The following is a 13921-nucleotide window of genomic DNA, read 5'->3' as shown; positions in this document are numbered from 1 at the left end:
CTTCATACTTGCCAGGGGGCACTAGACTGTATTTCCGATTTTCTTTTAGATATCACTGCAGTCATTGCCGTGCTCAGCCAAACCTACCGTTTCGCCTTAATTACCTGGATGAGGATTTTCGTCGCTGTGTTTTGACAGCTGCAAGAGATTCCTAGCCTGTAAAGAAGAGTTGCAATCCTGTTCCACTCAATCTCTGCGTTGCAAGGTTGCCACTATCTCCTAAATGTTTGGTCTGCCAATTCTTGATACAGAATGATATATCCAAATGTTATGGCTTTAACCATATAGTTATGATTGTTACCTCAGCTTGTTAATGATCACTCAATATCAAAAACAATTTACCAGTACTCAAGTCACTTGCTCAGCGAGTTATATTTTTTATCAACCGAGCATCAAAAGGTTCAGGAGCTGTAACGCCAGACAGCGCTTCGATGTCCTTTCTAAGGAATGGCGCGTTGGAGAGCGGGAACAGGCAGATTAAGAGTCGTACAGGCAGATTAAGATCTTATCGAAAACGTATTACGCTTTTGTAGAAAGAAGGAAATTACAGATCTTTGTATAGAAACCCTTTGAACGCGAAAAAAGTACCCATTGGTCCCTGTTTTTTACCGCATTAGGGACTGTGATATTTTCACGAGCTTAAAATAAGTTTAAACAATTCGTAACTCCGATTTTTGCAAATATCGCTAATATTTATATTCGCAATCTACATACTATGCCACATGTTTATAAATTTGATAAGATTTCAATTGTTTCCATTTTTTTCTAGGATAAAATCTCATTTTCTTAAAACCTCAAAAAATCAGAATTATTTTTTAAAAGCGTTGCAAACTATCCAAGGTTCTGAACGAGCCTGTAGAAACTATCTTGCACTCAAAATGTACCTGAAAAGAAATAAAGAAGAAATCAGCAATTAATTAAGGGCTAAAATCTTTTCATTCTTGTACGCATATTTTTAGTGTTATAAAGTTTCTTTTTCTTTTTGGTCAAAAAATGTTACGATAGTTTGCAAAGCTTTTAAAAATTATTTCAGTTTTTCGAGGTTAATGAAAATGATATCTTGTCATAGAAATTTGCCCCACGCAAATAGAGATTTTTGGCCCACGGAACCTCAGGAAATGGCTCGATCAATTTTTTTTCGGCCTATCCTATTGCGCAAGCCTCATGGAGGTCAATAGGATGTTACCACTACAAGTGAAATAAAAGTACTAGCAGCAGATTGAGCAACATAATTGGGAGCATTTCTACAGTAAAATCGTTAATTAAATCCAATATATTTGTTTGTCAACATACTTTTGGCCAACAGTGCAGAATCCCCCCCCCCCCCCGAGTTATAAATTAAAAAAATAGTTTTGCAAGTCTTATGCCCTTAAAGGCGTTTCAGACTTCAGTATTCACCTGATTACGTACCTGAATCTTACTGATAAATTCTTCTTGCCTAGCGGCGCTTTCTCGAACTTGTTTCTGCAGTGGACCGTAACATTTGCCAATATGTTCTACAGACAAATTAGGCTCATCAATGACTCCATTTTTGGCCAATGCTGCTAAAAATACTGATTTCATATCTGTAGTAGCGGACTTTAATTCATTTTCAATGACATCTCGCTCCGCTTTTAAAGTTATAACCTAAAATTGATGTAAGTTATTTATGCCAAATAACTGAGTTAAAAATGGTGTTTTTGGTAACATACGTCTTCCATCAATTTTCGAAGTTGCCTAACAACGCTACTTTCTTGTACAGCAGAACCAGCAGGGATGTGTCTCGTCAAATCATACTCCTCCATACTAAGTATCTCCATTCCTTGGCGATGACTTACAAACTTTTCTCGAATGACCTGTTACATAGCATTAATTATGTATAAGCCTTAAAGTTTCAAAAACTAAATAAAAATGAAGTTTAAATACACATTAGGAGTTTTATCGAGAATTACTTTGTCTGCGGAAACAGCGTTGTTAATGATTCCTCGGTACTTTTTTGCATTCACTATGAATTGTTCAGTTAGCCTGACACTAGGGATTCTGGTCCAACGCTCGTTAAATTGTGCTCTTAAATTTTCATCTGATTCGCGTTCCTCTTTTAGCATCCTCTCAGTCTAAGCGAATATAAATCGTTACAATATATCATACCATTAAATTAATCAATATATAATGACTAGATTATTTACGAGACAAAAGAACTCCTGTTTTCGAAAATGAAAAGCATATTGGTTTACTCATTTAAGTGGCACAACTATTTTATTTTGAAAAATAAACTGTGGAAATATTTCAATATCTATCTTTTTAAGTAGGAAATCAGAATATTTATGAATAAGTAATACCTCATCTAAGATATCTTTATTTCGTTGAAGGAGTTCAGGCAATTCATTCATAGCAGTTTCCAAAGCGTTAATGCCACCTTCGTTTCTTACATATGCCGCCTTGTCCAACAAGGATTGAGGTAAGTCAGTTCCACTAGTATCTTCAATTGCAGCTGGCAAATTCAAGCTTGCCAAAACACTATTAAAAATATATGCGATCAGCCAGTTTGTATAAGAGCATTCTTTAAGGGTATTGTAAAAAAATATTTTTAACCTGTTCAGAATCTGCGTCATTTCACGCAATTTGGAAATTTCGCCATTTACAACTTCGTTTCGCTGCATATCATAAGAAGATAAGGAATGATGAACACTCACTGGCAATAACTCTTCAAACAAATCTAAGACACATATTTTACATTATCATATATAATATTTTAATATATGCCAACAAAAAATGAAAATCAACAGACCTTTGAATCCTACACTAAAAGTTTCAGGCATGGCAAGTAATTTTGCGACTGCCGCTTTTCCAATGGTTTCTAAGGATTTAGCATCTGGAACTCGTTCATGATAAATAAAATCATTATCTTTTTTCACATCATTTAAATTTCTTTGTGCCTTGTTAGCATAATCTTGGAACAGATTCGGTTTATTAGACCGATTTTGTGCTGCTTTGAACAGTTCCATAGCATACTGGAAAGTGAGGTAATTATTCAAACTAATTTAATAGAAATTTTAACCGGCTTTCGTTTCCAATACAGAATAAAAATGCTAATCATAAAAAAGCTTTTTCCTTCATATCAAACTATAAATTATTTACCTCTAGTCTAGATATTTCCTCTCCTACTTGCTTTTTGCTCTTACATACGAGAGACTGATAAAATTCAGCCATTGCACGATAACCTGCCTGCTTGCCGGCGATCTAAAATGCAAAACATCAAATTTACGTAATTACATTGTTCAACGTTCACATTTATCTTATTTTGGGAACTAAAATAAACATTTTAATATATTTGCATGTTTTAAATAACTCACCAAAGGAACCCATTCCTTATCCCAAAATGCTCGAAAAACTTCCTTTTGAAATAATCTTAAGGCTTCAGCGTACAATTCTTCAGCTTGTGCTGCCAATCTAGCAATTATTCCGTCTTTCATGGTATCATGAATTGCTTTATGCACAAAAATTTCTTGGGCTTGGGCAAGCATTAAAGAAGATAGTGCACCAAGAGTTTCGGGACTCATATCAGGGGTTGGCTCTTGTTGAATAGCTAGCATGACATTTCCTTTAAGATAGTTAAATATTCCGGCTGATTGCTAAAAAAAATGTTGGTTTTCATACAATGCTCCACATTAGAAAAATAGCGATACTGCTTTTCATGTCATTATTTTGATCTTTGAATAAAGGTTAGTTCCAAAAAACAAGAATATTCAAGAAAATAAAAAAAAAAATATTAGATAGCCTCAGTTTGCATGCTTTTTTTAGAATGATATGCCATCTAACCTGGAATAGTTTTGCGGCCAATTTTAGACCCTCGTCATTGTCTAGGGACTGTGAAGCTGCAACGGCACTTTGCAAAGAGGCAATATTGAAAAGGACACAGATCTTTTCATACGATAACGTGCTGATTGCTGCAAGATGAATACATTTTGATCAATATATATATATATAAAATATTTTTCCTAGTTTTGGTTGGGAGTATACCTATTGTAATCAAGGAGACAGTAATAATTCGGTGTGCATTGTAGAGTCACCTCGTTAACTTATCTTACAATGCCAAGAAAAGTTTTTTTATTTCGAATATCTTGGTAACTTTTTTCGAACGCCGATGTAGCTTTCAAAACATTTATTTACACAGTTTCATCACTTTAGGAAAACAAATGTCTAAAAACATTTGTATCAATTTTGAAGGAAAATCAATCTTTTTTACAACGTAATAAACCATTGATGTTTGATCAAAATTTGCACATTTGTGATGGCTTAATTGCAAAGAATTGTAATTTGCAGATAATTAAAATATTGATATGCAACATAATAATAATAATAATTGTAAATATACAGCTCCGGTGGCTCAGGCGGTTAGGCGTTTGGACTTCACATAAGAGTTCTGAGAATCGATCTGTCAGTCCAAGATGATGGGGTTTGAAAGAAACCAGGCTGCCCAATTTGTTAAATTAGACATACTATTTTCATCCAATCACCTGACTGCATTATAAAAATGCTTCAGTGTTTGATGATCCAAACTGGGCTGTAGTAATCTTAAGTCTATGATTTTTTTTATATATAAATATGACACCCTGCTCTGTCACCATTTAGTTCGGTTCCTCTGGGATCGAACCGAAGGGTCTAACAATGAGGACTTTAGGTCTGTTTTTTTTCTCTAAATTGATATTCTCGTAAAAGAAAAATACACAAAAGTGGGACAATGGTCACGGAGGGCTAAAGCGTAAGCTTTGGACCTACTCCGTCGGCTTGCAGGTTAGATTCCCACCTCGCATGCTGGAAGAGCCTCGACGGCCCATGTAGTGAACACTAGCCTAGCAAGGGAGTTGTTCCTCTCCGTAGAGTCGTGGGACCAGTACCTCTAGAGAAAAAGGTTTTCTCTAAGTACTTACAGATTTCGCTGTTGGTACTTTTCTCGGAAAAAGGTGTGAGAAAAATGTAAACCCTTAGGGTACACATTAGAAGCTTCCATTCCAATGAAAGATACATACCAGAGGTTTTCTATGGAAAATCAAAAAGACGCAATTTTGACCCATTCTTGAGAAAAATGAATCTTAAAAATTACGAACGCATGGTCATCGAGCCGATGCAAGATTATTTCGGAGCGTCAGTGGCTCCCTGGTAGAGCGCTTGGCTGATAGACGCAACGTTGCGTCTTCGATTCCCGCCAACCGTATTTAAAAAATTTTATTTATATTTATTAAGATGCTTGCTTATTTCATTTTTGAAAAATATGTAATACAATTATGCCATTTGATGATTTTTTATTCCTTATTTTCAATAAAAACTCTGTTTATCGCATTTTTATTAACACTCGTTTCGACAATTGTGCACTTTATTAAAATTCCTTATTCTTCAATAGCTTCTTGTATTTAAGTTATTAAATTAAAGAAGGGAAAAAATATTGCAAGCAAAAATTTCAACAATAGATACAAAATTAAATTGGTTTCCGCAAACTGCAAAAAAGAAATATAAAAAATAGACAATTATCCTTAATACGTGAAAATACACTTTTAAGACTGCTCTGATAATAAAAATAATAAAAATACGATAAACAAAGTTTTTATTGAAAATAAGAAATACATAATCATTAAATATTGTAATTATACTAAATGATAACCGAAAATGGAATAAATAAGCATTTTAATCAAGTCTTCTTGATTTTTCTCAAAAAACCTTTGGCATGTACCTTTCATTAAGGAGAGTATCAATTTAAAAAAAAGCAGACCTAAAGCTCCCCTTCCATCCAAACATGTGTTGGTAAACAGGGCCAAAAATTGGTATGCAATTAGTAGAAAACTTGTTCGGTAATCTCTAGAGATCGGGAATTTTTCATGACTGTGAGTTATTTCTACCTTTGTTTGAAGGACATAGTAGTGTTTTGATGAACCCCCTTATATTCACTTTTCTTCATTAACTGTGAAATATTTAAGATCAAAGTTGGTTATGCAAATGTGTGTGGTAAGAATATGAAGGTGAAATATATATATATATTCGCATATTTTATTTATATAACTTATTTTTCTACTTTGTCCATCAAATTAATATATTGTTAGACTTTCAAAAGTATCAGTCAACCACAACTGTGATATTAAAATATTGAATAATGTACAACAAAGAAAAACTTTGTAAGATTCTTTTTTTAATTACAATTCTTGTCAGTAAATATAGAAATATTAAAATAAAATAATAAAAACTTTAGTGACTATTGCAAAATTTATGGAGAGGAGAGCATCAAGTACGCGTCTACCATCACCCTCCCTTTGCAGGTGAAATAGTAGTGGACGCTGAATATGTGTTCCTGGCGGGAAATTTCCCCTAGCTGGGCATGTCTGACCTAGAGCTTCAGCACGTTTCACAACAGTCTTTGTGAAATCAAGCTACTTACCTCTCGAAAAATGAACCTTAAAGCTGAAGTTAATGGAAAGAAACACAAAATCAATAATTGAGAATTTTTATAAAACAGAATTTCGGTAAATATAAAAAGGATAGTTTTCGACATAAAGAAAATTAGAGACATCCGCTCCGCTTCAAATCACGAAGAAAGCTGAAACAGTATTCACAGAGGTCCTCCAATTTTACAACTTGCGGGGTTCAAAGGAACGTTGCTTTAATTATTAGAAGGGCTGTGGCCGTAATTCTACCTGAAAATTGAGATGACCGATTGCTGGTTCCCTTTAGGAAGCGACAACCGTAGTGACCACGTGTTCTCAAAAATTGTTTCGCTTTACAACAGGATAGTATATTTTTGAAACTTTTTCCACGTCGGTTCTTAAATTGACAGCATTCTTATTACCAGCAATATGACACATTTCCAACATCAGACGTTTCGATAGTGACATTCATTCGCAAGAATTTTTGCGTTATCAAAATCGAAAAAATGACCTTTCTCAATACTATGCTTAATGAGCATTGTCTGTTTCTTAGGGACCGTATTTATATCTTTCTTGTGTTCTTTAACCCTTACTCCTAGCGGACGTTTAGTTTGGCCTATGTAAACCGCTTTGCGATTTTGACCTTTGCACCATAAACAATACGTCATAAACAATATCTCTATTTTGAAAATTATTTACTTTATCTTTAGTGGGCCTCAAGACCGACGTAAGGTCTCCTTTCTTTTTAAACGCCGTAGTTATGTCATAATGCCCGAGAAGTCTCACAATCCGCTCAGATAGACCTTCAACATATGGAATGCTAATAAGAGACCTAATTTTCGCGTTTTGAACTATTTCGTCAACTCTACGTTGTTCATTTTGGGCCAAAATATGAAATCTGAAATTTATATTATCTTTAACAAAATTTTCCGGGTAAAAGTTGTCGCGAAGTGTGTCTTCCACTAATCGCAAATTCTCTTGATGATATGGTTTATCCGAAAGAAGAATGGCTCTGTCAACTATATTAAAAACTACACTTTTTTGTATTTTTGTGGGTGATTTGAATCAATCTTTAGACATCTACCAGGCCAGGAGGGTTTGCGATACCAATTACACTTTATTTCTTGAACGTCATTCCTGTGAAGAGTTACATTCAGAAAGTTTATCGCCCTATTTTGTTCCTTTTCTAACGTCAATTTAATCTCATAATCATTTGAATTAAAAACTTAGAACGTTTTATACTTCGTTTTCCGGAAGAGCTACTGATATGTCGTCAACATAACGGACATGCAACGGTACTTGAAAACTTATTTTCGGTAAAATACCCGTTTCCAGGTCGTCAGGGCGTCTAGTGATCAGGAAAATTGGAAATTCCCGGGGTTTTCCTGGTTAAATTTTTTCCCCCGACGAACTTATAGCTTTCTTTTAGTGACTTTTTAAACACAACTTATACGTAGAAATAGGACTTTTAACATAATATACATAGAAAAAATGTATAGTTCAAAGAAATTAATTATTTATTTACACGTGCTAAACTTATTTTTAATCACAGACTGAAGTAATACATATTAATTGAAAGTACATATTCTAAAACATTCATAACACGTAAAATAAGTATTTCTTAATTTATGCAGTCAGAATCACAAGCAGCTGCTTAAATGATATTAAAATATGAAGAATCAAAAAATAAAATATAAGTATAAATAATATACTTCCATGTGCATAAAAACTGTATAATGGAAACTCAATTAAGCATTATGCTGCACAACGGCGCCCACTTAGAGCTACTTTCAGAATTTTTATTTTTTGGTTTTCAAGCTCTTTGCCTCTTCTGCTTTCTCTTCTTTGCTTGTTTTTCCTCTAAATCTTTTTTATTTGCAGACAGTTTAGCGTTCTTCGAAGCAACATAAACGCAATGTGCATTATGGGCAGGTTTTAGCAAGTCATCTGTTATTGGAACCGATTTTACACCTCCAAAAAATGTAATGGTATCATACACGATACGTGCAGCAATCAGACTGTCCTCTCTCTGATTTTCGACTAAACAATCTTCATTGATTGAAAATCCTCAGAAATAGCGTCTTGTCCAAAAGTGACCTAATCGAGAGCTTTTAAGGTTTTAATTTTTTAGAGCATCCATCGTTTGAGACAAGTTACACAGCTCTTTCTACTATAACTTTATTTTATTCGCCTTTGTTCGCGAAATCCATTTGTTGTTAATACATAAGATATCTAGACATGTCAAGAGACGCTTCTTAGAAACTGATGGGCTCTCTAAAATCACAGAAGGATCGAGGAAAGAAATAGTCATAGTCAATGGGTACTTTAGGGGGCTTTTGTCCATCAGTTTTTTCGTCATCGTGAGACAGCATTCACGAGCATAAGTATTAAATTTTGTTATTTGTTCTGCTGAAACTTTAGATGCTAAGAGAGCGCCTTTAGTTTCAAATCCCACGCCTACATCAGCAACTGGCAGCAGAATCTTTGGATTCGATAGGTCCACTTGTGCTACTGTTAGAGCCTCTTCTAAGACTTCTGGTTTAACAAAACGTTCCATTATTGTGGATACCATCTACATGAGATCGCGATACAGAAGCGGTGCCAGCGGAGCATCGGATTGAAATTCGATTAGAAACGGTTCCACCAAATATGCAACGGATATAAAGAATGACAACTTTGCCTCGTTAAGTGGATCTTTTACGAATTCTGACACTGTTCGAAAACTCGCATGATCTTTGTTAAGTGGATTTTTTTGCCTTGATATTCAACGTGCTTAACCCAGATTCGTAAAGGTGACAACATCGCAGCTCCTCTTGAGGAAACCAATATATTTTCCACCCACCTAATAACAAAAAACTGAAGTGGAAATATATCAAACTTCGTGATTTTAGTATAATTTCCTTGCCACGAAGGTATATTTTTACATAATCGGTATAGGCAACTCAAAAAATATCATTTTCCCATTCCGTTTTCTTCATCCCAGTTTTGAATTAACCGTGTACAGTATGAAGACCACAGTTGCCCAGATCTAGTAGAATAGAATTCTCAGGATACTTTTCTCTAACATCTTTCTTCAAATCGTTTAGCATGCGGAAGTTAACAGCAAGGCCATCCATAGAAATCTGAACAAGCTTACATAGATTCTTGTCTCCAATTGCATCCGTTAATCCTTCCTTCAATTTAACTGCAACCGTGCTGTTGAGGAATATCGAAGAAAAGTACCTAGTTGTGACTTAATTCGAAACGCTATTCCAGAAACACTCAATTAAATCCATCTGTTGTGTCTGGGAAATTTTATTCGGGCTTTCATCGAAGCCCACAACTACATGTTTGGATGTTGCTAACAATTCTTGTAAATCTTTTTGAAACTGATGACCTATACCATATGTAATGATGTATACCATTTTATCTTTTTGTAGCTTCATTTGGCGGCTATTTCGCTATCCGGAAACATGTCGGCGAACATAGTCACAGCTGCAGCAGCACCGCTATTGCTAAAATGCTTTGAAACTGTAGTGAGACACCACAAGAATTCAGCTCTCATGACTTGATCAGTAGTCAAAAAATTCTTTAGCATGCTACCAGAGTCCTTTGAAGCATTATTGAGACCTACAAATGAACAATCAGTTGAAATTAAATATAAAAATACATTATCATTCACTTTGTCCATAGTTTGGATCCTATCTAAAAAGTTAAACATGAGTTTACCTTCGCTTGGTTCTTTTTGAGCAGAAGCAGATACTACTTCTATTGTTTCTGTAGTGGAATTTTGTGTGAGAAAACGGTCGACTTTGAAGCTTTTGCATGACTTGTTAAAGCTGTCTTACCCATGAAACTTAAGTCAATGCTTTTTTTACACACATTGCAATAAGCTTTAGTCGTGCATTGTTTATCTTCATCAACCCAGGAGAATTCCGTCTTATAAGTTGGGACAGTAATGCGTTACACTCACTTTTGTTCGACCCATGAATAAAATAGAAATGAAAAATCGTAAAAAAATTGACAATGTGAACTCACTTAAAACTACTGAACAATTGAAAAAAAGTATTAAAATTTTTTCCTCAGAGTTATAAATAAATTTGGAAAATAAACCCTTACAACAGGTTATCAAAATTAGAATAAGTATTCAAAATTAACTGAAACAATCTTAGTAAATCTGGGATAAGGTGCCCAATAAAAATTTGAATTTTTAAATTTTGCAAACGTTACCCCCTAAGTTTCTTCCGTTGGTGAACAAATACTGCAATAAATTTTCTTCTCTTTATTAAAAATTGTTCAGAGTTTTCGTTAGATCGTTTTAAGTCTGCAAATAAATTTTCTTTGTTTTCATTTTGAAAAAAAAAATACAATGTAAAGACAAAAAAATAACAAATCTCGTGAAAACAAAAAATTGTTTAGTTTTTGAAATTAAAATCCGTCATATTAAGACATAATCGAAGTCCTTCCTCAAAATCTGTCCATGGAATTTTTGTTTTTTCACGAATTTGATTCCACCTACTACGAACCGCCTCGACTGCCTTTTCTTTCGGCACATTTGTAAAAAGGAAAACCACGTCTAATGACGCGAAGACATGATTTGCTGGGATCCTGAAATTCCTCACTTTCTTCACTAAATCGAAGCTGTTAAGCACTTTCGATTTAGGAGCTTCAATATTATTTGCAATTATATTTTTGGTGAATGTTGCTAATTGGTAAGTAGCACTACCTGCATTTGGTTGTATCCCTACTTCTTTTAACGTAAGTGTCCCGATCTTCTAATAATGCATTAACTTTCGCGTCATTATCTTCTCCTTTCATCCCGACGGTAGTATGACTCTTGCCCGCAATAACAAAAATAATCTGAGGGTTTTCTTTTGCAAATTTCTCGGCCTGTCTAATTTCTTTCCAGGGTTGTATGATTTCTGACTTTACGGTGTAGCCCGAATTCATAAACCCACATATATTACTCGCGATATTAAGTCTAGCACGATCCTGATCTACCTCTGGTATTTTTTTGATATTAGACGCAACACTAACTACTAGATCGTACACTGCTGTTTGATCTTTTTTTATTTTTACTCCATAATTTTTCCCTAGACTAGCGACTTTAGCAAAATTTTCTGTTATATCAGTATCCGATAGATTTTTGAACCACAACATTATTTTCTACATGTGAATAATGTTGTACTGTTTTAACTTAGTTCTTCTTTCAAAAGTCAAAATGTATCTGCCTTATCCCATATTATTCCCCAAAAATTTTCAAATGAAAAATAATGTGAAAAATTTCACAAAATTGAATACATAGGAACTCAAAAATTACTTCGAGCATAAACTATTATCAAGAGGAAACTTTTGCATAAAACAAATGTTGTCCTTATCGATCCTAAAATTGAATCTAGTTTCTATAACATCAATATTTCACTGGATTGTCAACATTTTCAAAAAAGAACATTATTTTCAAACATATTTTCTTATATCAACAATATTCAAACGAAAATTAAAATACGTTACGTATCATCACAAATTCCATCACCAATGATGCTAGTGAATTGAGCATTGAGTGATCAAGAATTTCACTCCGTATTAATTATATTCACGGAATAGAACTTAGTAAATATAATCGTCAGGGTTCTGCGACCTGATAACTTCATAAAATGCACGATTTTATTTTTATTTCAAGGTTAATTAACTTGAGTAAACTAACCTGGATCCTAAGGGGGAGGGGGAGAGTGGGAGGGATTAGGTTTTGCTATATATGTCACAATGCTGTATTATACATATATATCTTATTTCAGTGACAATATTCTCTGATTTTCTCAATGTCTGATATTTTTTCACCAGTGAAACTCCGAAGTCGCAATATTTCCCCAGTAAGAAGGCTGGATATTGTTTCAAACAATGTTGGTCACACTGGTTCAGCGATTTAGAGAGCAGATGTAAACTAATATTACGCTGGAGATTGTACATATCTTTCTCGTAGTTAAGTCGTTTTCCGGGTATCAATAACAAACACTATCTGATGCCAATCAAAATGAAATTCCCAGTGTTTTTTATAAAAATATTTAAAATTACATGGTATAATGTTAGAATTTAGTAGAAAATCGGGAATACTGAACACCAATCCAAAAGTATAAAATAAGAACCTTCTCGAGTGAGCCTGGCTGCAAAAGCTGTGGATATAATATCTGTCGCTTGAAAGTGGGACTGGCCCTTGGTCACTTGGATTTTTCTTAAAGCGACGCTATACATTGACGTAATGACGATAACGAGTCTCCCCACATATAGATGCGATGTATTATATCCTATTATATTTGCAGCCGGGCTCTCATTTATTGTTGTGATAGTAAAGTAAGAGTTTAAAAGATAATTTTGCAAAGATTAGCACCAAAGTCTTGAATGATAAGTTTCATGCCTAACTGACACTGAGTAATCAGTGATCCGCGCTGATTAATCCAGTGACGGAATTCCACTGAGTGAACCAGTCAAATATCACTGATTGTCCGTGAAACATTTCTAGCTGTTTCAACAAGTGAAATGATACTACTTAATACTAAAAGAGTGTATTTGGAAGTTCGTCTTTCAGTATAGAATTCTTTGTAATATAACTTGTTCTATTTTTGAAATACATTCTATAGTTATTCTAATCACTTTATGCAGAGATTAGTATAAAAAATGTTTACAACTTAAAAAATATGGATAAGCCGAATGGTTTAAATGTGTCTTTTATTAAATATAAAATGGTTCACATGTCGTAGTGACAGCTTACTAATCTAGTTTTTGGACAAACGAATTATTTTTTTCAACCACGTAAGAGCCAAGTTTTTTGTACATGTATACAATGCTTCATGCCGTCATAGTAAATAAATGCAACAATAGTTATAGTGTTTCAAATTTTTGAAAGTTGAAGACAAAATTCTCTTGCCTATTGTTCGAAAAAAATGAAAATTATGGAATTTTGAAACGCTTTTCATATCATATTTATATGCTTTATTTTTTATTGCAAGCAAAAATAATTCGTTTAGGCTTTTAGAATTATGTTTAACACTAATTATATTTTTGTAAATTTTTCGAATAGTATCTTTCATGATGCAGTAGAAGTAAAATACCTGTTACCAAAAGAATTACACTTTTTTAAATACTAATAATATTTTTTCTTCAAATGACACAACTTTTTATTGTAAAAAATGCATGAATAAAGAAACATTAATAAAGAACAATGTACCTGAAAATAAAAACTGTCATTTTTTAATTCTCTGACCTGTACCCTAGTGTGGCGTCAATCGGTATTTAAGATGTTATTTTTTCATATTGTAGCTCTCTTTTCTTCACCTCCACGGCAAAGCCTGAAGTTAGGGTATTTCGATTTTCTACCGTTGGAGGGCGACAGGCCTCAAGCCCATTTCTTGTTCTTCTATCACGGGAGCCCGGACACTTCACCCTGAGACGTGTATATGTACGAGGGTGGATTGATAAGTTTCCGGCCTGACCAAGAGATGGCGCCACTAGGCCTACCTTGAGGTGGCGTTCTATAGTACCATCCTTAGATAGCT

The 13921-nt window shown here is 34.1% G+C and overlaps 1 protein-coding gene across 2 annotated transcripts in view; it reads right to left on the bottom strand.

The window, feature by feature from the left end:
• LOC117181447 (programmed cell death 6-interacting protein) overlaps positions 1-13921 on the bottom strand; it is a 106304-nt gene that overhangs the window by 37699 nt on the left and 54684 nt on the right. For both annotated transcript variants that reach the window (XM_033374105.1, XM_033374104.1), the window contains exons 3-11: positions 3799-3926; positions 3333-3611; positions 3118-3219; positions 2768-2990; positions 2572-2695; positions 2319-2496; positions 1932-2093; positions 1692-1835; positions 1411-1626 (exon numbers count right to left, since the gene is read on the bottom strand). In XM_033374105.1, coding sequence (XP_033229996.1) covers positions 1411-1626; positions 1692-1835; positions 1932-2093; positions 2319-2496; positions 2572-2695; positions 2768-2990; positions 3118-3219; positions 3333-3611; positions 3799-3926 — 1556 coding nt within the window. The remainder of the gene's footprint in view (positions 1-1410; positions 1627-1691; positions 1836-1931; positions 2094-2318; positions 2497-2571; positions 2696-2767; positions 2991-3117; positions 3220-3332; positions 3612-3798; positions 3927-13921) is intronic.

The sequence above is a fragment of the Belonocnema kinseyi genome, chromosome 10 (genome assembly GCF_010883055.1).
Source record: "Belonocnema kinseyi isolate 2016_QV_RU_SX_M_011 chromosome 10, B_treatae_v1, whole genome shotgun sequence".
Lineage (NCBI taxonomy): Eukaryota > Metazoa > Arthropoda > Insecta > Hymenoptera > Cynipidae > Belonocnema > Belonocnema kinseyi.
The sequence above is the reverse complement of the archived record's forward strand: the minus strand, read 5'-3'. Positions and strand labels throughout refer to the sequence as shown.